The 24791-nt window shown below is 40.1% G+C and overlaps 1 protein-coding gene across 1 annotated transcript in view; it reads left to right on the top strand.

Annotated features, from left to right (window-relative positions):
• Positions 1-24791, top strand: part of LOC124785520 (protein phosphatase 1L) — an 86660-nt gene that overhangs the window by 40501 nt on the left and 21368 nt on the right. The window contains exon 3 of the mRNA XM_047254188.1: positions 16259-16389. Coding sequence (XP_047110144.1) covers positions 16259-16389 — 131 coding nt within the window. The remainder of the gene's footprint in view (positions 1-16258; positions 16390-24791) is intronic.

Genomic DNA, 24791 nt, shown 5'->3' with positions numbered 1-24791 from the left:
AATTGCAGCAAATGAGTTGTTACTTGCAGAGATCTAGTGAACATTCCCAAAGCAGAATTGGAAGACGCATGGCACTCAAGATATCATGAAGAGGATGGATGGGGATCTGGTAATATCCAACTCCTCCATCTTTATGTTCAGTAGCACAAAACTCCTAGATAATGCCAAGGGAGGTTTGCTTCACTTACACATGAGGCCCTATGTCCCAAACCCACCACTTTAGGCCGTAAGCGAAAAGCCACTTGTGGTAGATGTAATAAGGCCGCCCACAAAGGAGATGTTCGTTCATCTGCTTTGAAATGTGTGAATTTCTCTGGAGGTGACCCTGTGTGGAGTAGGGACTGCAGCGTATATTTTGAAGAACAGAAGATACAAGAGCTTAAAACTACAAAGTGCATCCTGTATGTTGAGGCCAAAGAGATGTATAAGGTCCCCCCCCCCTGTGATCGCTATCTCATTTACTTCAGCTCTTTAAAAACCTGTTTAGAAAAGAAATTCTGTTGCACAAACAGAGGTTGCTAGTGTCAGCACTGGTACCTGCCTATGTCAGTGCACTTGTGCTGCTGCAGTTACTTCGAAGAATATAAAATATCAGAAAGGGTGTGGTTGCAAACGTCACTGAGCTCCCTGCCCCTCCAAAGGTTCAGTCTGATCCACCACCCAGTGGTGCCACTACTACTGCCTCAGTTGTGGCTCCTAAACCTCCCCGGCCAAAAAATAAAAGGCAAAGCATCAGTCACTGACTAAGATGGAAAGTAACAGTCCAACAATATTAACTTCTTTCTACCTGATGTCTCTTATTGTTTGTCTCTCAAGCTGACGGACCGTGTTGTTGGCGGAGAGCATTTATCTCACCAAGACCGAGCCTCCACCTATTGTGGGCTCTACTTGCCAGCAAAAAGAAATGGTGAAAGTTCAACCACCATGATAATAGCTCTCATACTACAGTGTAACATTAATCGGTTCAGGAGACATGTGGAGGAACTGAAACTCGTAGCACAGGAACACCCCCTGTACTTGAGTTTGCAGGAAATGAATTTTAAAGTGTCTGATGCACTCGTTACTATGGGGCTATACCCTCCATCACAAGGATGATCTCGCTCAGGGAAGAGCCAAGGGAGGGGTTGCTGTGTTTGTCAGTAATTCCCACCTCTCTTCTGCCCTCCCCCTGGCTACTGACCTGCAAGCAGTTGCAGTTGAAATTCGTATGTGTCAGAGGATCACTGTTTGCTCACTGTATTTACCTTCACGAGATGCAATAAACTCCGAAGCTGTCACAGGTCTTATAGAAAAACTGCTTCCCCCCCCCCCCCACTCTCAACCTATTTCTCCTGCTTGATGAGTTTTTAGTGTCTGTAGTGTGTTAAGGAGCTCAGACTCAACTCGCCCTGGGGGAGGTTTTGGAGAGCTGTTTTAGGAGCTGTGCATTCTCAAAATGTGCAATCCTACTCATTTCTTAGCAGCTACAAGATCATTCTCGCCTATTGACCCCTCTTGCTGCTTTCCAGCACTTGCAGATTCTGCTGAGTGTGAAGCAACTGATGACTTTCATTCCAGTGACCACTTCCCACTGTCAATTCCCCAACCATATGGAGTATTACTACACAGGAACTCACCAAAATGGGTGGTCAGTGGAACTAACTAAATGCTGTTCAGCCAGCTGGCTGCGAACACTAAGGCAGTGTCCAGTGGGTGGACCACATCATATGAGTGACCTGTCATGCTGCAGATTTATCCATCGCAAAGTCCTCAGATCATCTGAGGAGGCAATCTGTATCTTGTTGGACCAATGAATGCTTCTCAGCAATCTGGGTCAGGTGTGCGGCACAATGACGGTTTAAATCTACATCTACATCCATACTCCGCAAGCCACCTGACGGTGTGTGGCGGAGGGTACCCTGAGTACCTCTATCGGTTCTCCCTTCTATTCCAGTCTCGTATTGTTTGTGGAAAGAAGGATTGTCTGTATGCTTCTGTGTGGGCTCTAATCTCTGATTTTATCCTCATGGTCTCTTCGCGAGATATACGTAGGAGGGAGCAATATACTGCTTGACTCTTCGGTAAAGGTATGTTCTCTAAACTTTAACAAAAGCCCTTACCGAGTTACTGAGCGTCTCTTCTGCAGAGTCTTCCACTGGAGTTTATCTATCATCTCCGTAACGCTTTCGCGATTACTAAATGATCCTGTAACAAAGCGCGCTGCTCTCCGTTGGATCTTCTCTATCTCTTCCATCAACCCTATCTGGTACGGATCCCACACTGCTGAGCAGTATTCAAGCAGTGGGCGAACAAGTGTACTGTAACCTACTTCCTTTGTTTTCGGATTGCATTTCCTTAGGATTCTTCCAATGAATCTCAGTCTGGCATCTGCTTTACCGACGATCAACTTTATATGATCATTCCATTTTAAATCACTCCTAATGCGTACTCCCAGATAATTTATGGAATTAACTGCTTCCAGTTGCTGACCTGCTATTTTGTAGCTAAATAAGGGAACTATCTTTCTACAGGGCTATTACAAATGATTGCAGCGATTTCATAAATTCACTGTAGCTCCATTCATTGACATATGGTCACGACACATTACAAATACGTAGAAAAACTCATAAAGTTTTGTTCGGCTGAAGCCGCACTTCAGGTTTCTGCCGCCAGAGCGTTCGAGAGTGCAGTGAGACAAAATGGCGACAGGAGCCGAGAAAGCGTATGTCGTGCTTGAAATGCACTCACATCAGTCAGTCATAACAGTGCAACGACACTTCAGGACGAAGTTCAACAAAGATCCACCAACTGCTAACTCCATTCGGCGATGGTATGCGCAGTTTAAAGCTTCTGGATGCCTCTGTAAGGGGAAATCAACGGGTCGGCCTGCAGTGAGCGAAGAAACGGTTGAACGCGTGCGGGCAAGTTTCATGCGTAGCCCGTGGAACTTGACGAATAAAGCAAGCAGGGAGCTAAACGTACCACAGCCGACGGTTTGGAAAATCTTACGGAAAAGGCTAAAGCAGAAGCCTTACCGTTTACAATTGCTACAAGCCCTGACACCCGATGACAAAGTCAAACACTTTGAATTTTCGGCGCGGTTGCAACAGCTCATGGAAGAGGATGTGTTCAATGCGAAACTTGTTTTTAGTGATGAAGCAACATGTTTTCTTAATGGTGAAGTGAACACACACAATGTGCGAATCTGGGCGGTAGAGAATCCTCACGCATTCGTGCAGCAAATTTGCAATTCACCAATAGTTAACGTGTTTTGTGCAATCTTACGGTTTAAAGTTTACGGCCCCTTTTTCTTCTGTGAAAAAAACGTTACAGGACACGTGTATCTGGACATGCTGGAAAATTGGCTCATGCCACAACTGGAGACCGACAGCGCCGACTTCATCTTTCAACAGGATGCTGCTCCACCGCACTTCCATCATGATGTTCGGCATTTCTTAAACAGGAGATTGGAAAACCGATGGATCGGTCGTGGTGGAGATCATGATCAGCAATTCATGTCATGGCCTCCATGCTCTCCCGACTTAACCCCATGCGATTTCTTTCTGTGGGGTTATGTGAAAGATTCAGTGTTTAAACCTCCTCTACCAAGAAACGTGCCAGAACTGCGAGCTCGCATCAACGATGCTTTCGAACTCATTGATGGGGACACGCTGTGCCGAGTGTGGGAGGAACTTGATTATCGGCTTGATGTCTGCCGAATCACTAAAGGAGCACATATCGAACATTTGTGAATGCCTAAAAAAACTTTTTGAGTTTTTGTATGTGTGTGCAAAGCATTGTGAAAATATCTCAAATAATAAAGTTATTGTAGAGCTGTGAAATCGCTTCAGTCATTTGTAGTAACCCTGTATGTATTCGCAGCACATTACACTTGTCTACATTGAGATTCAATTGCCATTCCCTGCACCATGCGTCAATTCGCTGCAGATCCTCCTGCATTTCAATACAATTTTCCATTGTTACAACCTCTGCAAAAAGCCTCTGTGAACTTCCGATGTCATCCGCTAGGTCATTTATGTATATTGTGAATAGCAACGATCCTATGACACTCCCCTGCGGCTCACCTAAAATCACTCTTACTTCGGAAGACTTCTCTCCATTGAGAATGACATGCTGCGTTCTGTTATATAGGAACTCTTCCATCCAATCACACTATTGGTCTGATAGTCCATATGCTCTTACTTTGTTCATTAAACGACTGTGGGGAACTGTATCGAACGCCTTGCGGAAGTCAAGAAACACGGCATCTACCTGTGAACCCGTGTCTATGGCCCTTTGAGTCTCGTGGACGAATAGCGCGAGCTGGGTTTCACACGACCATCTTTTTCGAAACCCATGCTGATTCCTACAGAGTAGATTTCTAGTCTCCAGAAAAGTCATTATACTCGAACATAATACGTGTTCCAAAATTCTACAACTGATCGACGTTAGAGATATAGGTCTATAGTTCTGAACATCTGTTCGACGTCCCTTCTTGAAAACGGGTATGACCTGTGCCCTTTTCCAATTCTTTGGAACACTATGCTCTTCTAGAGACCTACGGTACACCGCTGCAAGAAGGGGGGCAAGTTCCTTTGCGTACTCTGTGTAAAATCGAACTGGTATCCCATCAGGTCCAGCGGCCTTTCCTCTTTTGAGTGATTTTAATTGTTTCTCTGTACCTCTGTCGTCTATTTCGTTATCTACCATTTTGTCATCTGTGCGACAATCTAGAGAAGGAACTACAGTGCAATCTTCCTCTGTGAAACAGCTTTGGAAAAAGGCATTTAGTATTTCGGCCTTTAGTCTGTCATCTTCTGTTTCAGTACCATTTTGGTCACAGAGTGTCTGGACATTTTGTTTTGATCCACCTACCGCTTTGACATAAGACCAAAATTTCTTAGGATTTTCTGCCAAGTCAGTACATAGAACTTTACTTTCGAATTCATTGAACGTCTCTTGCATAGCCCTCCTCACACTACATTTCGCTTCGCGTAATTTTTGTTTGTCTGCAAGGCTTTGGCTATGTTTATGTGTGCTGTGAAGTTCCCTTTGCTTCCGCAGCAGTTTCCTAACTCAGTTGTTGTACCACGGTGGCTCTTTTCCATCTCTTACGATCTTGCTTGGCACATACTCATCTAACGCATATTGTACAATGGTTTTGAACTTTGTCCACTGATCCTCAACACTATCTGTACTTGAGACAAAACTTTTGTGTTGAGCCATCAGGTACTCTGTAATCTGCTTTTTGTCACTTTTGCTAAACAGAAAAATCTTCCTACCTTTTTTATTATTTCTATTTACGGCTGAAATCATTGGTGCAGTAACCGCTTTATGGTCGCTGATTCCCTGTTCTGCGTTAACTGTTTCAAATAGTTCGGGTCTGTTTATCACCAGAAGGTCTAAAATGCTGCCCAACAGCAGACCATCTTGCATCCTTTAGAGTCACAAGAGCCAAGCTCAACGTGTTATTAAGGAAAGCAATAAAAGTCATGGAAAGTGTTCCTGGACTCTGTCAACCATTCCACTTTTTCTACAATAGTATGGGAGGTCATCAGGGGCATTTGAAAAGTCCGTGCAAAAACAAAAACTACTTACGTGTTTAGGGTAAACCTTTTTTATTCTTTGACATAGTCTCCTTTTAGACTTATACACATCATCCAAAGCTGTTCTAATTTATTGATCCCTTCCGAATAATAGGAATTGTCCAAGTCTGCAAAATAGCTATTAGTTGCTGCAATCACCTCCTCGTTTGAATAAAATCTTTGTCCTGCCAGCATTTTCTTCAAATGTGGAAACAAATAGTAGTCTGAGGGAACCAAGTCTGGAGAATAGGGGGGATGTGATATGAGTAGGAATCCTATTTCCATTAATTTCGTGACAACAACTGCTGAGGGGTGTGCTGGTGCACTGTCGTGATGGAAAAGGACTTTTTGCAGTCCAAACGCCTGTGTTTTTCTTGTAGCTCGGTTTTCGAACAGTCCAATAACAATGAATAATATGCACCTGTAATAGTTTTACCCTTTTCCAGATAATCAATGGGGATTATCTCTTGCGAATCCCAAGAGACAATCGCCATAACCTCTCCGGCCAAAGAAATGGTCTTCGCCTTTTTTGGTGTAGATTCTCTCTTGCTAACCCATTGTTTGGATTGTTCTTTGGTTTCAAGAGTATAGTAATGTATCCATGTTTCATCCATAGTGATGAAACGATGCTTAAGGTCCTGAACAGCTGTAAACCATCCTTGCAACACTTCACACGATTCTGTTTTTGATCAAGCGTGAGCAATCGTGGAACCCATCTTGCAGATAGCTTTCCAGTAATGCAAAATGTAAAGTACCCATTCATTTGAGATGCCCACAGCATTAGCAATCTCATGCACCTTAACTCTTCTGTCATCCATCACCATATCATGGATTTATCAATGATTTCTCGAGTCGTAACCTCCCACAGGGAGTTCAGAACGTTCAGCATCACTTGTGCCCATATGGCCACTCCGAAAATTTTGAAACCACTTATAAACTGTTCTAATCAAAGGTGCAGAGTCAGCTTGTGTTTAATCTCCTGAGTCGTTTTGCCTTTCACAAAGTAATGTTTAATCACCACACGAAATTCGTTTTCATCCATTTTTTGACAATCACTCGACTTCCTTGAGTCACACAAATGCCAAACACAAAGAAATAGACCAATATGGCTGAAACTTGGTGTGCATTATTTCCTTGATTCGCACCAGTGGTGCTATCTCTCGGATTTTTCACGGACTTTTCAAACGCCCCTCTTACCAGTAGCAGCAGTGCTGAAAGAAGGTTGTCTCCAAATGATGCCCAGATACATCACTCAGATAACAGCAGAGCATTTTGAACGACTACAGCAAATACCAACCAAGAACTGGCATTCCATTGCTACCATGCGACTGTAGAGAGGATCCAGTTGGACTTCAGATCCAACAATTCTGAGTCTTACAACTGCCCTTTATTCACGTGGAATTGCGTACGGCACTGCCTCAGGCTCGCGATACTGCAACCGGTCACAACCAAATCCAGCACACTTCAACAATTGCAGGCATTTTCAAAGAAAATACTCCTTGAATGTTTTAATTTGTTGGCAGAAAGCTCACATTCCCAGCTAGTGGAGAGAGGCCATTTTGATACCTTTCCACAAGCCAAGAGAGGACTGAATTTATCGCAGTAGTTACTGGAACATCACCTTAATGAGCTGTGTAGGAAAGACCCTACAGTGAATGGTTAACCATCATCTCATCTGGATGTTAGAGACCAGGCAACTCCTTCATAGCTCTCAGTGTGTGTTCAGGAGGTTTCAGGCCACTGCCAACAACCTGACCCCGCTAGAGGCAGCTATGTATCAGGCTACATAACCATCAGTATGATCTTTGGCATCAGGAAAGCGTATGACAGTACTTGGAGACACACAATTCTAGAGCAGCTCCACCAATGGGGATTTTATGGCCATATTTCCGTCTTCTTATGGTCCTTTCTTTTTTTAGTCCTGAGTTGTTGACATGGTGTCGGATTGTTTTGAGCAGGAGAATGGTGTTCCACAGGGCAGTGTGCTAAGTGTCACTCTCCTTGCCATAGCCATAAACAGTACCACATCTATGGTGAAGAGCCCTGTTCAGTTCTCTCTATTTGTGAACGATTGTGCAGTTTTTTGTTCCACCTCCAGTGTTGTCACTGCACTTCATCAGTTGCAACTTACAGTGCAGAGGTTAGAGGACGGAGCTTCTAAGATGGGTTTTCAGTTTTCTGAAGAAAAACTTGTATGTTTTCATTGTAATCATTTTTGTCATATTGTTAATTTACCTGATTTGCATATGAGGGACACCATTCTCAGTTTATAGACTCAGTGAGGTTTCTAGGCCTTATTTTTGACTCCAAATTGTTGTGATTATCATACCTGAAAGAACTGAAAGCCAGAAGACAGAAGTCACTGAACATCTTGAAGTGTTGTAGCCACAGGTCTTGGGGAGTGGACAGGATGCATCTGCTCCAGTTTTATGGGACTTTCGTGTGATCATGGCTGGACTGGGGCATGGTATTTAGGTATGTGAGGCCCTCTTATCTGAAGATTACTGGAGCTATTCGCCATGAGAGGATTAGACTAGTCACAGGTGCTTACAGGACCAGCCCTTTATCCAGTCTCTGTACTTAAGCTGGGGAGTCGCCTTTCACTGTCTGGTGGCAGCTCCTCGTGGTGCATCAGGCATGTAAGTTCCTCGCTGCTCTGAATTCACGTACACACCATACTGTTGCTCGTCCATCTCAAGAACACCTTTTCTCCAGTCATACAGGAGCTACAAGGTCATTTGGGCTCTGCATGCAGCACGTGCTGGAGTCAGTTGATGTGGAGCAAATACAGTCCAAAACCTACATTTTTAACCACCTGCCACCCTGGTTACTGGAGAGGCCTAGAGTGATTTTAGATATAGTGCAGTGCAGGACAGATTGCACACCTGCATATGTTTTTAATAGATAGTTTTGTGACATTTTATCTGAGCATCACTACCCAGTAGTAGTATTTATGGATGGATCTGTTAGTTGCTCTGTTGTTTTCTCCTGATTGTGTCTTCAAGATTCCACTGCCTCAAGACCTTATTATCTTTGACATGCAATGATATGCAATCTTGCAGGCTCTGGAGCTGAGGAGAAATGTTTCAGTTTCTAAATTCCTTGTCTGTCCTGATTCTCTGAGTGCTCCTCACTTTCTACAACATGTGTACGAAGCAGATAAAGTAGTCAAGAATATCCAGGACAACTTCCTTGAACTACAAAACCTGGGAAAGGAAGTGTCTTCTGCTGGGTGCCATGGCGCATGGGTACTGCAGGAAATGAAAGGGCAGATGTAGCAGCCAAGGAGACAAGTCATAATCCTCAGTTAGTTCAGTGTACTAACCTCCTGCACACTCTCACCTAACTGTTGAAGCACAGAGTCATGCATTGATGCGAAGAAGATTGACTGGAAGTGACAGACAATAAGCGGAGTCTTGTAATGTCTACAATGCGACCATGGCATACCTCCTTCCAGCCACACAGGTGGAATGAGGCCCTCCTTACTCATCTTTTCATAGGCCACTGCCCTATGATGCAAGGCTTCTTCGTCCAGCAAGATGACCCTCCAGTGTGAGATGCTTGTGATGTACATATCACAGTGTACCACATTTTACTACACTGCGTTTTATTTTGAGACTAAAGGGTGGCAGCTCATTTGCTGACAAACTTGCCGTCTGTTTTAACAAAGGGGCTGTCCAGTACTTACCTCAGCTCAGTATAGCCAATAGATACACAAAACAGAGCAGAAAATTTATGTTCCTAGCTTTTGGAACTTTGTTTCTTCGTCAGGGAGGATAGAGGGGAAAAAGGGGGAAGAAGGGAAAGTGGATTCAATTACTCACAACCCAGGTTATGAAGCAACAGGGGAAAGCTAACCAGGGAGGGTAGCAAAGATGGAGGCATAGTTTGTTAGTATTTGTTTCACATCTTTGTATGAGATTTTCCATTAATCATTTAGATTGCCCTCTATTTTAGCTGACAGTCAAAAGAATGTGCTATGATGTAAAATTTTGTGAATTGTTCAACTTGTCCCCCAAAAATTTTAGGGCAATGTTTTAAATGTGTTATCAGGATGGCTGGTTCATCCATGTTCTTTGTAAGTTTTCTGTGAATATACGTGTATTTTAGTTTCCTATTGTCGTCCTTGGTTTTACTTGATGATTTTAGAACTTCTGAACACTTTAAACGCCATCTTCCTTTCTGTGAGCTAGTATGATTGTGCATGTGATCATGGGTGAGAGTGAATGCGATTTTATCTCAGATAGGCTCTTAAATCTTTTCTCACATTTCCAGTGCTTTAACCACATCTGTTTTTACTAAGTTCATAAGGGCACTGATAACTTTAACCACCCATGCCCCCCCCCTCCACACACACACACACACACACACACACACACACACACACACACACACACACACACACATTTTTTTCTGAAATTCCTTCACCAAAGAATATAAAGTGAATATTCCAGAATTAGAATCAAGAACAAGAGCTTACATGACTATCTTAGAAATTGATATCTTTGGTGTAGCGAATCAGCTTAAAGCACTTAATAAGAGTAAGTCTTCTGGTCCAGATTGCATACCAGTTAGCTTTCTTTCTGAGTATACTGACACAACAGCCCCAGACTTAGCAATCATATACGACCACTCACTCGACAAAAGATCCACAGCAAAAGACTGGAAAGCTGTACAGGTCACACCAGTATTCAAGAAAGGAGATAGGAGTAATCTTGTGAATTTGGACCCATGTAAGTGACATCAATTTTCATTAGGATTTTGGAACATACACTGTGTTCGAACACTATGAAATACCTTGAAGGTAATGGTGTATTGATACATAGTCAGCATGGTTTCAGAAAATATATTTCGTGCGAATCATAACTAGCTCTTTATTTGGATGAAGTAATGGGTGCTATCAACAGGGGATCTAAAATTGATTCCATATTTTTAGATTTCTAGAACGTTTTTGACGTTGTTCCTCACAGGATACACCTAACCAAATTTGGTGCCCATGGAGTATTGCTTCAGTTGTGTGACTGGATTCATGATTTCCTGTCAGAAAGGTCACAGTACATAGTAATTGATGAAAAATCACTGATTAGAACAGAAGTGTTATCGAGCGTTCCCAAGGGAGTGTTACCGATTCAGATGATACTGTCATTTAGCCTCTTGTAAAGTTGTCAGAACATCAAAATCAGTTGCAAAATGACTTGGACGTGATACCTCTATGTACAAAAAGTCACAGTTGTCTCTCTCTGAATAAGGAAAATTTCTTTGGAAATTTGTGGTAAGTTCTTATGGGACCAAACTGCTGAGTGCATTGCTCCCTAATAAGGAAAAGTGTGGAGTCATCCACATGAGTACGAAAAGAGAGCTGTTAAATTTCAGTTACATGCTAAACCATACGACTAAATATTATGTACAGCTTATATTGGATCAGTCTCATAGATAATGTTGTGGCGAAGGCAAACCCAATACTCCATTTATAGGCAGAATACTTAGAAGATGCAACAGGTTTTCTAAAGAGACTGCCTACACTACACCTGTCCCTCCTCTGCTAGAGTACTGCTTTGTGGTATGAGGTCCTTATCAGATAGGATTGATGGAGAACATCAAAAAAGTCCAGAGGACACTAGTTCGTTTTGTGCTATTGTGAAATAGGGGAGAGAGTGTCACGGATATGATGAGCGAGTTGGAGTGGGATTTTTTAAAAATAAATAAAAGGCATTCTTCGTTGTAGAGAGATCTTTTCATGAAATTTCAGTTACCAGATTTCTTCTGTGAATGTGAATGAATGTGAAAATGTTTAACTGTCACCACCCTACATAGAGAGAAATGATTATCATAATAAAATAAGAGAAATCAGAGCTTGTGCAGAAAGATTTAAGTGTTCATTTTTCCCACATGCTGTTAAGATGCGTGGTACGGTAGAAAACTAGTTTGAAGGTGGTTTGAAGAACACTCTACCAGACACTTAAGTGTGAATTGCAAAGCAGTGATGTAGATGTAGATGGTCATTGTTTTTCTTGTTGATCTGTAGCTAAGTTTCCACATAATTCTGCTTAAAAAATTTAATTTGAAATATTTTACTTCTTTGTGAGTTATTGAACATATGTCTGCTGTACAGGTCTGTGTGTTTGACGTGATTAATTTGTGAAGAGATGGGAGATCTTGGCAGATGCCCCAGGAAACGACAATAACTTAATCGGTGGGAGGAAGGTGCAGGTTGAGTTTATGGAATGCCATTTGTTGCTTTACAGTAGTGGGTGACCTTTATTTGACAAGATATACTGAAAACTTAACAGAATAGGAAGTTTAAGGCAAGTTATCAAAAGTTACACAAGGTGGTTTAAATACCTCTTTTAGGAGTTGCAGTTTTTTTTAATAGAACAAGTAATGCCTCTTTATAATAACAAGTCCAACATTCATAAAAATACAACTCAAGAGCCCTTTGTGCACTCATAAAATTTCGACCAGGCAGATTATGGAAGGAGCATTACCATAACAATTTCAGAACCAGTCAGTAGGTAGTGAACTTGAAACAAGGAAGGTGGTCCTTATTTAGAAAAAAATTACAAGTTGAGGATTACAATTAAAAATAACTTGAAGACGCTAGCAATTTAGAAACAGAAGTGGAGGAGCTCTTTGACATTAGGAACCTTTCAAACAGGAAGGTAACAATATTCAAAATTTTACAAGTTCAGCGTTTGACAATTTGAAGTCATTTGGACATTACCGCTTTTTCAAACAGGAACAGTTACAAAATTTTTAAGATACAAAATTTCAGCATTTTATGAATCTGGAGAATCTCTTTGCCATAAGCAGTTTTGCAAACAGGAAAGGCAACAATATTTTAAAATTTACAGGTTCAGGGCTACAATAAAAAGATCTGGAGTGCCCTTTGGTCATGAGCAATTTTGGAACAGAAAGGTAACAAAGATTTGAAAATTTACAGATTCAGCAATTTACAATTAAAGGATTGAAAGATCTTTAAATCAAGGCTGGTGGAGCCAAGGCTTGGCTGGGATGGCTTAGGGCAGCAGACAATTTGATTTAAACTTAAGTCCAAATGCCATAAAGATTAAGTACTTAACTTATAGAAAGGTGACGTAGCAAGTACCAACTGCAAAATAGCAGGCAGAACACACACTGCACAAAAGCACACAGCTGACGTGGACTAGCCACACCTGATGAATCGGCGGGTAGTGGATAACAAGCTGGGGCCAACGGTTGCAACACTACAAACAGCTTGGGAAGCAGGGGGCAAACAAACAGGCATATAATTCATCCAGGACTGAGCATAAAAAGTATGAAAATTCTCAAGACCGAACACAAAAATACCAAATGCAAACCCTATCCCGGATACTAACCAAAATCTAAGTGTTACAGTGACTGCACAACTAGAACAAAGGTGATTAACCAGTTAATCATTTAACAGTAATGACCAAACATAACAATTTGATTTAGTAGCCAACTGTTCACAAGACCTGTGAACTTAAGAAGTAGCAAGAAATGCTTGAGCACTAATACCTAAGCACGAGATCACAGTAGTAATAAAATATACAACAATAAACAATAAATTCCTTCTTTTAAGAAAAGTGCTGGCTCTCAACAAGACCTTCCAACATGAGTACAGAAAACAAGCCAACATTCATCGGGCCACTGACTTTTGCTCACCATGACCATGCCCAATGTTACAATTCATACATAAGTCGGGCATTGCCACCTTAAGGGTCAGGGTCAATATACAATGTCAGTGGTCAGTAGTATATGTGATGCCCTAGAACATATTACAACAAGATTTCACACCCAAGCAATACTCACAAGGATCACTAAACAAATGGTACAGAGTGACGAAGAAAAGTGGGCAAACTAGCCTAATGGGAGCAAGTTCAACACCGGAGCACATGTGCCAAAATCCATAAATGGAAGTGCCTTACCCAAAAATAAGGTAGGGCTACCAGAGAAAATCAGCATCATCAAGACGCCCCACATCAACAGATGGTCACTCCCAAATCCAGTCGGGCACAACAGCATAGAGCTCAACAATCTACTCGAACATGGCCCTGTACAAATAGCCACTCACTTGGACAAGCAACTGCTGATCAGGCCCCATGATTGCATGCTCACTGTTCATAACAGACTTCTCTGTCTCATTGCCCCGCCCCCACCCATCAACAACCTGCCTCCGACTCCTTGTAAACAGAGAGCCAACTACAAGAAGACTGAAACGCCACCCAGTGGTGTAATAGGAAAACGGACTGTGCCAGTAAGCAAGTAACAGCTCAGAAAATGAGCAGATACAGCTCAAGATGATTTAAAGTAATCAGTTGACCTTGAATGTCTTTAAATAAGCTGTTGCTTATTATTGTAGAAGTTGTTTAATAGTTGATTACCACTTAAATTGTACAGGAAATGTCTGAAATTTCAATAAATGTAGATGATTTAATGATTAGAAGATAAAGAAAGTGCTGGCCTCCAGTATGTTCATTGAACAAATCTTGCCATATTTTGATATAATACAAGCTGGGTGAAGCAAATAGAACATAAAAAGCAGACTAGCACAGGCAAACAGGGCATTATTGGCCAAAAGGAGTGTACTAGTATCAAGAATAGATTTTAATTTGATGAATAAATTTCTGAGACTGTACTACATTTGGAGCACTGCCGTGTGGCAGTGATTGAGATGTGGTGCTGTAAATGGATGTTTAAAATTAAGTGGAGCGATAAGGTAAGGAATGAGGAGGTTCTCCACAGAACATTAGGAAAATGCTGACAACAAGAAGGGACTGGATGACAGGACATATGTTAAAGACATGAGGGAATAACGTCCATGCTACTAGAGGGAGCTGCAGAGAGTAAAAACTGTAGAGGCCAAAATGGATTGGATTACATCCAACAAATAATTGAGTATGTATAGTGCAAGTGCCACTCTAAAATGAAGAGATTGGTGTGAGAGAGGAATTTGTAGCAGGTTGCATTATACCAGCCAGAACACTGATGCCTAAGAAAGTTGTATTTGACATATTCTCCTATTACAGCTCCGCAGAGTCAGTTACTCCTTTCTGCTTTTATTTCTTTGTTGTCGTGAAATGTGGCACCATGAGTCAGTAATAAACCCTGAGGTGACGCAGTGCAGTAAAAAAAATTAACCAAAGTGTGTGAGCAAGAAATATTTTGTGGAATGCAGAAGGATTTACCTGGAATTTAGTAACATTTCTGTATTGTTGAGTGTTTCTGAGATCTGTGTATGAGTCACATGCATGTGAGTGATTTCTTTTCCTAACTTTTGTTTATTCCTTTTAAATCTTGTACTTTATGGGTATTTAGGCTTTGTCTCCCTTATTTTTGAAGCACCGCTTTGTAGCACAGGTTTGTCAGTCACTCTTCTCCTCCTCTTGTCTTGCTCCATGTGATCCCACCTCTGTCTACTCCTGAAGGTAATAGAGAAAAGTATACTTAAGGTACTTCAAAAATAATTTCTCTTGTCATGGACTCGTTGTCACTGAGTCTCATGTTAGTATTTAACAGAGATATTTCCTTGCCATACTGTGCTGAGGTATCCATTGATATACTTGGAATTGGCACAGATCCTAATTCTTTAAAAAAAAAATATATGCCCGAAGATCAAAGAGCATATATAACATTTGAGGCGGAGCCATATTGCTTTTTTTGTGCCAGTCATCTTAAGATTTAGACTTCTGTCTTGCATGTCAATCTGTTGTGAACAAGGAAACAGTTCATGTCAACACTTAAATCATAGTTTCCACTTACCAGTATGTATTTGAAGAAAGCATATTTAGGAACCACCAAGTGCCACTGATGAGTATTCAATGCCAAATTCAATTACCTGGTCATAATCCAATAACAAAAAATTATTTAGAACAGCCTGTATCATTCTTACTGTGCTGTGTACAAATGAAATTAAAGTAACCAATCTTCATCACTGAAACTGCTGCTGTCAATAGTAAAATGCATTAATAGAATTAAATGATTAGTATTCAGGTATTGTTGTCCTGGGTGAAGTGCACTCTGTGTACTAAGCAGTGTAGTACAGTGCTACGTGATGCAGTGCTCTCCATGCAAGAGGATGAACTAATGATTAGACAAAACTGTTCTATGTATGTATCCTCTGAGTCTTTCATGGTGGCATGTTTCAATAAAATCTTCTCAGTTTACAAGCTGTGTCACGTCGAATGAAACGCACAAGCTTTCAATAACTGTCTCCACCATTATCATCAGGAGTTAAAATCATTGGCTGTTGGGGCTGGCAAGCTGTTCTGGTTACACAGATACAAAAGCAGTGTCTGGAACCTATCGGAGAGGGCCGAAGGGACAGCTGCCAAACTTGCCTTCCGCATGTGCATCACTTTGGCTCTCGGGAAATTTAAAGATGCTGCTTTTTCATCTATAAAATCATAACATCATACCATCCCTGACTATGAGTGATTCAATCCCTGATGGTGATGGGGGAGACAGCTGTCAAAAGCTTGAGCTTGTGTTCGAAGTGACGCAACTTGTAAACTGAGAAGAGTTTATTGAAGTTCTATGTATATCTCTAAAATGATTATGTATTTGTGTAAAACATTTTATTGCTTGTGCTTTTGTCTGCGTTCAAATTGGTAAGAAGTCATTTTGGTAAAATAAAATGTATGTTGGACCATACCTGTTCCTTTTCTTTCCTTACTGAAGTGAAATTTTGTGTACAGGTACTACCGCTCTGATTGCTTTGTTGGAAGGCAATCAGTTGGTAGTAGCAAATGTTGGAGATTCAAGGGGAGTGATGTGTGACAGCCGCGGCAATGCTATACCACTGTCTTTTGATCACAAACCACAGCAGGTACGTATGTGTATTTATACTGAAAAGCATTACTAATTTGATAATGTAATATACAGAAAAAAATTGTCTTCGTAATAGTATGAGGTTAAGTCAGTAAATATCTGCAATTTCGTTCTAATCGTCTTCAAATTGGCAGCATGACTTAGTGCTCTCACCAGCTGCTAGATGGCACCATTCTGTTTCCTTGTGGCAGTTTCCAACATTGTCACTCCAGTTCATTTTGTGCTATTGTGAAGTAAACATTGCTGTGCTATTCTCCTTTTGCATCGATGAAGAACAGCATTATCTGATCAGTTTTTCGGTCTGAAAGTGTACCAGGAACTGGAATTGATATAAGACTCTCAACACAATAAAAGAACAATATTTTACCATGTTGTAGTGTTTCCCAGTGGATTGAACTATTGATAAGTGACTGAACAAGTGTGAAGAACAAGGAAAGAGCAGGATGGCCAACATTGAGCAAGTGTGGAGCCTAATTTTGAATAACCAACAAGTGTCTGCTGATGAAGCTGTAGACCAAATACATATTAGTCATGGTTGTGCATACATCATTCATAAAAGGCTCAACTGTCATAATGTCTGTGCAAGATGGGTCAAATGAACAACTGAATAAAGAGAACAAGCACAGTCTTGTGAGAACCTGTTGGCAGCTACTTGAACAGCCATGTTAAAGAAGTTGAAATGTTTTATGAATCAATCATTGCTGGAGATGAAAAATGGGTTCAACTCTTTGAACCAGAGAGCAAATGCCAAAAAATGGAATGGAAACACTTAAATCTGCAGCTGAAAAGAAATTAAAGAATCAACCATCTGCAGGAAAGTGATGCTAACTGTTTTTTGGAATACACAGGGGGCAGTTCTGGAGCAGTTAGTGTGATGTGCTTGGTAACTGAGGTCAGTTATCAGATGTTTTGCATTCGTTCGGTTCACTTAAAGGTGGTTGAAGAGCCCATTGATTCACCTCTGAGGGAACAGTGAAGGAAGCAGCGCATGTGTCGTTTGGTACTCAGCAGAACATCTTTTTTTCTGAGCGTGTTGGAAACAATGGACCAAGTGCATTGAAAAGCCACATTCAGAGCAGGGATACGACTTCCTCAAATCCTGCCCTGAAATGAGATCCATCCTTCATGAAATCCTCCCCACTCCACCAAGAGTGTCTTTCTGCCGTCCACCTAACCTTCGTAACCTCTTAGTTCATCCCTATGAAATCCCCAAACCACCTTCCCTACTCTCTGGCTCCTACCCTTGTAACCGCCCCCGGTGTAAAACCTGTCCCATGCACCCTCCCACCACCACCTACTCCAGTCCTGTAACCCGGAAGGTGTACACGATCAAAGGCAGAGCCACGTGTGAAAGCAACCACGTGATTTACCAACTGACCTGCCTACACTGTGAAGCTTTCTATGTGGGAATGACTAGCAACAAACTGTCCATTCACATGAATGGACACAGGCAGACAGTGTTTGTTGGTAATGAGGATCACCCTGTGGCTAAACATGCCTTGGTGCACAGCCAGCACATCTTGGCACAGTGTTACACCGTCCGGGTTATCTGGATACTTTCCACTAGCACCAACCTGTCAGAACTCTGGAGATGGGAACTTGCCCTTCAGTATATCCTCTCTTCTCATTATCCTCCAGGCCTCAACCTCCGCTAATTTCAAGTTGCCGCCGCTCATACCTCACCTGTCTTTCAACAACATCTTTGCCTCTGTACTTCCGCCTCGACTGACATCTCTGGCCAAACTCTTTGCCTTTACAAATGTCTGCTTGTGTCTGTGTATGTGCGGATGGATATGTGTGTGTGTGTGTGTGTGTGTGTGTGTGTGTGTGTGTGTGTGTGTGTGTGTGCGAGTGTATACCTGTCCTTTTTTCCCCCTAAGGTAAGTCTTTCCACTCCTGGGATTGGAATGACTCCTTACCCTCTCCCTTAAAACCCACATCCTTTCGTCTTTCCCTGTCCTTCCCTCTTTCCTGATGAAGCAACCGTTGGTTACGAAAGCTAGAATTTTGTGTGTATGTTTGTGTTTGTGTGTCTATCGACCTGTCAGCACTTTTGTTTGGTAAGTCTCATCATCTTTGTTTTTAGATATATTTTTCTCACTTGGAATGTTTCCCTCTATTATATATAAAACAAAGATGATGTGACTTACCAAACGAAAGTGCTGGCAGGTCGATAGACACACAAACATACACACAAAATTCAAGCTTTCGCAACAAACGGCTGCTTCATCAGGAAAGAGGGAAGGAGAGGCGGGATAAAATTGTATGGTAGATTCGGTAAAGAGGAGAAGGTGAATACAAAGTGAAACTACTTGCAAAAACAGAAAGAGAAAATAAGATGACAGGAAAGATTTCAAAATGCAACAGTGACAATAACAAACGTAATTATTGGGTTCAACGACCTGCCAGTACTTTCGTTTGGTAAGTCACATCATCTTTGTTTTTAGATATATTTTTCCCACGTGGAATGTTTCCCTGTTGTTCTGACATCATAATAAACAAGAAAAATGTTGTACAGATTTTTTTGACTTACCCTCACATATTGGAGTAGTGTGACAGTCTGATGTTCTTTGGATAGTTAAGCTCTAGGACTATAGTATCAGTTATAAAATTATCGTTTATGAATGGAATCTTCTATTTACAACATTGTTATGTCATTGCTCCTATGGGTATACTCTTGGACACTTTCTTTAACACTCTGTGATCCAACAGTGTTGTTGTGAAACTGTTATTGTATGGTATTCTCAGAACTGAGTTGCATCACAATGTCAGTTACAGGTTTTACACCCTCTAGTGTGCAAATAATCAACTGTGTAGGCATAGTAGTACACCTTTAATTTCATTTCTTTCATTTCTAAATGTGTGGCATTTTGTGGCACATGCATTTTGATGCATTATTTGAACTTATTGTGGCTGTTGCCTTGGTGGCACTATGAACTTACTAAGTAAAAATCACTTTCATTTATCGCTCTATTGCACACACAAAATATTATTCATTTTTAAACTCTGTATATTTGGTGTTGTTATTTGTTGTTCACTATGATGCTTGATAATTTCACTGTTGCGTGTAACCTGGCACTCCGCGTGTTATTGCCTACAGTTCTGAGTGCATTCTCGTGCTACAGACTGCATCATCTTCTGCACTAGGTAGTTACTTTCCCTGCTTCTTATGTAGTTATTCTGACCAAGAACTGGATAACTTTTAAAAAAGCACATTTCAATTCTTTAGTGACATATTTCAAAAAAAGTATCGTTATACTGTCCAACGTCACTTTGTTTACAGAACTAAGGAAATTCTTATTGATTTTTTTATTCTTGTTGCATCTGGCATGTTTTTTTACTGCGTGATTTTGTTTTAGTGAAAATTCAGCAGCACTTGGAAAATGCATTTCTGAAAGTCACATGCGATTTTTCTCATCTGATTTGAGACCTGCTAATGCCATTCTTTCTTGATAATATTTCTCTTGTGTATCTTGTAAAGGACTTGAAAATTTAGGACACATGTATCAAGGTATGGATAACAGAGTTTTCTTGTATCATTTTGTAATTTGGGAGCACATTCCATTGAATTAAATATGCTAGTCCAATTCCCCAGTTGAAATAATTTTGGCTGTATCGCACATGTCCAAAATTTATATTTCTTTTGTCATTCCATTCAATATTCACCATAGTGTTTGTTGAGCTAAACTCCATTTCTAGGTTGCCTTCAAGTTTTGACTTGGCTTTCCTGATCATGTGAACTGTACCAAATGCTTTTGTTACTCTTTCCTGCAAGGACTGGAGGGATTAGGGCTTGCATATGACTGTCCTCTTCACAAATATGCTTCCAAAATTTGTCACAGTATTTCCTGTCTTTCCCAAATAGTCATTACTGGTATCTGTGTCACAGTTTGCACCAGTGTAGGCTATCTTGTATAAACCAGTGCAGGCTATCTTGCATAAACACTTCTTTCAGATAGCTTGTATTGTTTGAACACCAAGTGTTATTTGAACAACAAGGAACTTCGGTCAGTACAGACTTTTTGGAATGGCATGAGAACCATACAGAACATCCTTCTTGGACACCAAACAAGTGACCTTATTTTGTATAAGTTTTAATCTTTAACTGGAATATTGTTATTGTAAAAATGTAGCACCCAAAGCAACAATAAGTAATCATCATGGGACATTGTTTGACAAATAATGTCATTTCAAAGAAGAGAATCCTTTTACCAGTATTCAGAATAGCTCACTTTATTAGTTCTTCTCATAAAGAGAGTTACAATTGCAAAACAATATATTTGTGCTGTGTGTACATCTTTATTAGGAAACCAAAGTCATTTAAATGCCTAAAAAGATTAATAATGTGAATATTAGGAAACCAAAGTCATTTAAATGCCTGGAAAGATTAATAATCTGAATAGTGTTGTTGCAAGCCTATTACACTTGTCTGTGATGAGTAATACTAATAAATTTGTTAAGAAAGGCTGAACAGCTTCTGTTACACAGAAGGTTCACAACTGAATTTTCTATTTGAAAATTGCCGACCTCAAGACTCAGCTTCCTTCTGCACCATGTGTATGGGAGGAACAAGAAAAATTATTTTCTCTCCCTTGAGATGAGATGTTGAAAGGCAACAATCGACAAGAGGCACAAAGTCCTTGGTTGCTGACACACACAGTATCAAGTATTCAAATAACCTGATGTACTTTCAAAATAGTTCAATACCTGCCACTAGGCCAACAAAGTGCCACTTGAAAAGCAGTACCTGCTGCCTTTGGCGGATATAAAGGAACCACTAGTATCCCATAAACCATTTGGAGCCCTACAAGCCACATTGTGTAACCGTGACACAATAATTTACTAAATATTTGAAACATACATATTAATGTTGTCTTCTTTGTTTTGTGGCCTATTTTTCCACAGTTGCAGTCGTACATCTTTTATAGGTTAAGGGGGGAAACAACATTATGAGGCTGTTTGACACTGATTTTTGTGATTTTTTTTTCCTGGGAAGAATTAATTAGAATTTAATCAAATTTTGACATAATTTCATTCATATTTCTAACAGTTTCTGTGAATTTTTTGGAATAATTTCAGCCAAAAATAACAAAGTTACACTGTGACGTCCACTGAAGGTTGTGAGCATAGTTCTCAAATTGTGTGCCATGTAGCCATTCCAATTTTCATCTAAAACCAAAAAGGTTTTGATTTTACAATAATAACTTACTTTCTAAGAATGTGAACCTCAATGCAGGTGAAAATAATTGAAAATTAAACATTTTGCAAGCTTTGGAACAATTTACTTTGATTTTCACGATTTTTTCTCTAATTATGCATAGAAAAATACCCTTAAAATCATTATATCATCCCAGAAGTTGGTTCATATAATTCATAATTTTATAAAGAATCGCACTATCAATTTTTGTAATGATCAGTTATATAGTTTTTGAATTAGATTGCACACAAATGTGAAAAAAGTCATTTGGAGATAATTGCGTTTCAAAAATAAATTATCGGAAACTAGAAATTCAACAAAGTTAACAATAATGTAAAATGCTTATTGATTAATCTGCGATTCCAGCACCATATAGTAAACCTTCTTTTTCCTCGTAGGCTTTGTTTTGCACTTGCAACAGTGCTTTCCAAGCTTTCTGACCTTCCTTTGATTCCAATGAACTACATTGATTCTGCTGGCTTACACGCTGGTTAGTCATTTGTTTGGCATAATCAAAGCTTTGTGTGTCTACTACAATTCCTACCTCATTAATGACCATCAGAAGGGATGAATTTCCTTCATTGAATAAGCCCGCTGCTAAATATGATGCCAATTCAACGACTTTTAGTCCATAGTGCAAGTGTTTAGGAGCTAATTGCCAAATAGTGGAATTAAAATTTTCATTCGAATTTTGTGTGTGGTCACCTAAACATCTCTCCAGTAATTCATCCCTTGATAAATCTTCATATATTGGAAAAATTTCCTTCTGTATGTCGGGGTGCAATGGAGTAGGATGCTGTTCATTTCTGCCACTCGCACCAGCGTCTTCTACCACTGGGCAGTACTCGTGTTGAGGATTTTCATCCATGTAAATCATACAATAGTATGTAGTTATAGCTTGTACCCAATGTGCACTTGGTTCTGTGCTCATAAAATTTAAACAAACACGAATTTTGCTTTGAAATTTTGACAATGTATTCTTGGATAGTGAAACTAAAGTTACATATAATTTTAAAAAATCAGATTTTTTTTTTAACCTCCTAATGTAGTTTGCCCCCTTAAGTACCACCTTGTGCGACTAACGAAAGTCTTATAACAAATGAGTTTTGCTTTGTTTTAAATATGGCTTTTATTTTTTTTTTACAGTTTTGTTTTCTAGGATCGTGAATAGTTCTCAACTTTAACTTACTACTCTAAACAATATTAATATATTATTGATTTAGTGCAGACTTCAATGCAAGATGCTTACAACAGTTTCCACAATGAAACTTTGTCTCGAAACTTGACAGAAAATCCAAAGAGATTCCGGTCGTATGTCAGTGGCAAAAACGATCAATGCCTTCTCTGCACAATAGCAATGGAAATACTATCGAAGACAGTGCTGCCAAAGCAGAGTTACTAAACACAGCTTTCCAAAATGCCTTCACAAAAGAAGACGAAGTAAATATTCCAGAATTCGAATTGAGAACAGCTGCCAACATGAGTAACGTAGAAGAATATCCTTGGAGTAGTGAAGTAACTTGAATCACGTAATAAAAGGAAGTCTTCATTCCAGGCTGTTTACCAATTAGGTTCCTTTCGGAGTATGCTGTTGCATTAGCTCCAGACTTAACAATCATATACAACTGTGTGCTTGATGAAAGATACGTACCCAAAGACTGGAAAGTTGCACAGGTCACACCAATATTCAAGAAAGGTAGCAGGAGTAATCCACTAAATTACAGGAGCATATTGTTAACATTGATATGCATCAGGATTCTGGAACATATATTGTGTTCAAACATTATGAATTACCTTGAAGAAAAGTCTATTGACACACAGTCAACATGAGTTTAGAAAACGTCGTTCACATGAAATGTTGGAGGCTATTGACAAGGGATTTCAGATAGATTCCGTATTTCCGGATGGCTTTTGACACTGTACCACATAAGCGGTTTGCAGTGAAATTGTGTGCTTATGGAATATCATCTCAGTTATGTGACTGGATTTGTGATTTCCTGTCGGAGAGGTCACAGTTTGTAGTAATTGACGGAAAGTCATCGAGTAAAATAGAAATGATTTCTGGCATTCCTCAAGGCAGTGTTACAGGCCCTTTGCTGTTCCTTATCTATATAAACAATTTGGGAGACAATCTGAGCAGCTGTCTTAGGTTGTTTACAGATGATGCTGTCGTTTATCGACTAATAAAGTCATCAGAAGATCAATACAAATTGCAAAATGATTTAGAAAAAAACATCTGAATGGTGCGAAAATTGGCAGTTGACCCTAAATGATGAAAAGTGTGAGGTCATGCGCATGAATGCTGAAAGGAATTCGTTTAACTTTGGTTACACGATAAATCAGTCTAATTTAAAAGCCATAAATTCAACTAAATACCTAGATATTATAATTATGAACAACTTAAATTGGAAGGAACACATAGAAAATGTAGGCAAACCAAAGACTGTGTTTTATTGGCAGGACACTTAGAAAATGTAACAGAACTACTAAGGAGACTGGCTACCCTAAGCTTGTCCATCCTCTTTTAGAATACTGCTGCACAGTGTGGGTTCCTTACCAGATAGGACTGACAGAGTACATTGAAAAAGTTCAAAGAAAGGCAGCACATTTTGTATTATCGTGAAATACAGGAGAGAGTGTTACTGAAATGATACATGATTTGGGCTGGACATTATTAAAAGAAAATCGTTTTTCATTGCAATGGAATCTTCTCACAAAATTCCAATCTCCAACTTTCTCCTCCGAATTCGAAAATATTTTGTTGACACCGACCTACATATGGAGAAAGATCACCACGATAAAATAAGGGAAATCAGAGTTCGTACGAAAAGATATAGGTGTTCGTTCTTTCCGTGCACTGTACGAGATTGTAATAATAGAGAATTGTGAAGGTGGTTAGAACCCTCTGCCAGTCACTTAAATGTGATTTGCAGAGTATCCATGTAGATGTAAATGTACAGGGTCTACATAAAGTCCGGGAACACTTTCAATTATTTATTGCACAAGAACTAAACATTGTACAGATGTCATACATATTGCATTTTGAAGAGAAACTCTGAAAGTTTTTTTTTTACAAACTTTGTTTTGTGAACCATGAGTGACCTGGCAGATGTCAATACGGTAATCGAATTCTTGCCATACCTGTCCCAGAATGGCATCGTTGACTGTGGCAGTCGCTTCCCGTATTCTCTCCTGGGGCTCTG

Source organism: Schistocerca piceifrons, chromosome 1, assembly GCF_021461385.2.
Source record: "Schistocerca piceifrons isolate TAMUIC-IGC-003096 chromosome 1, iqSchPice1.1, whole genome shotgun sequence".
NCBI classification, from domain to species: Eukaryota; Metazoa; Arthropoda; class Insecta; order Orthoptera; family Acrididae; genus Schistocerca; species Schistocerca piceifrons.
Note: the sequence above shows the minus strand (reverse complement) of the source record. Positions and strands in the feature narration are given on the sequence as shown.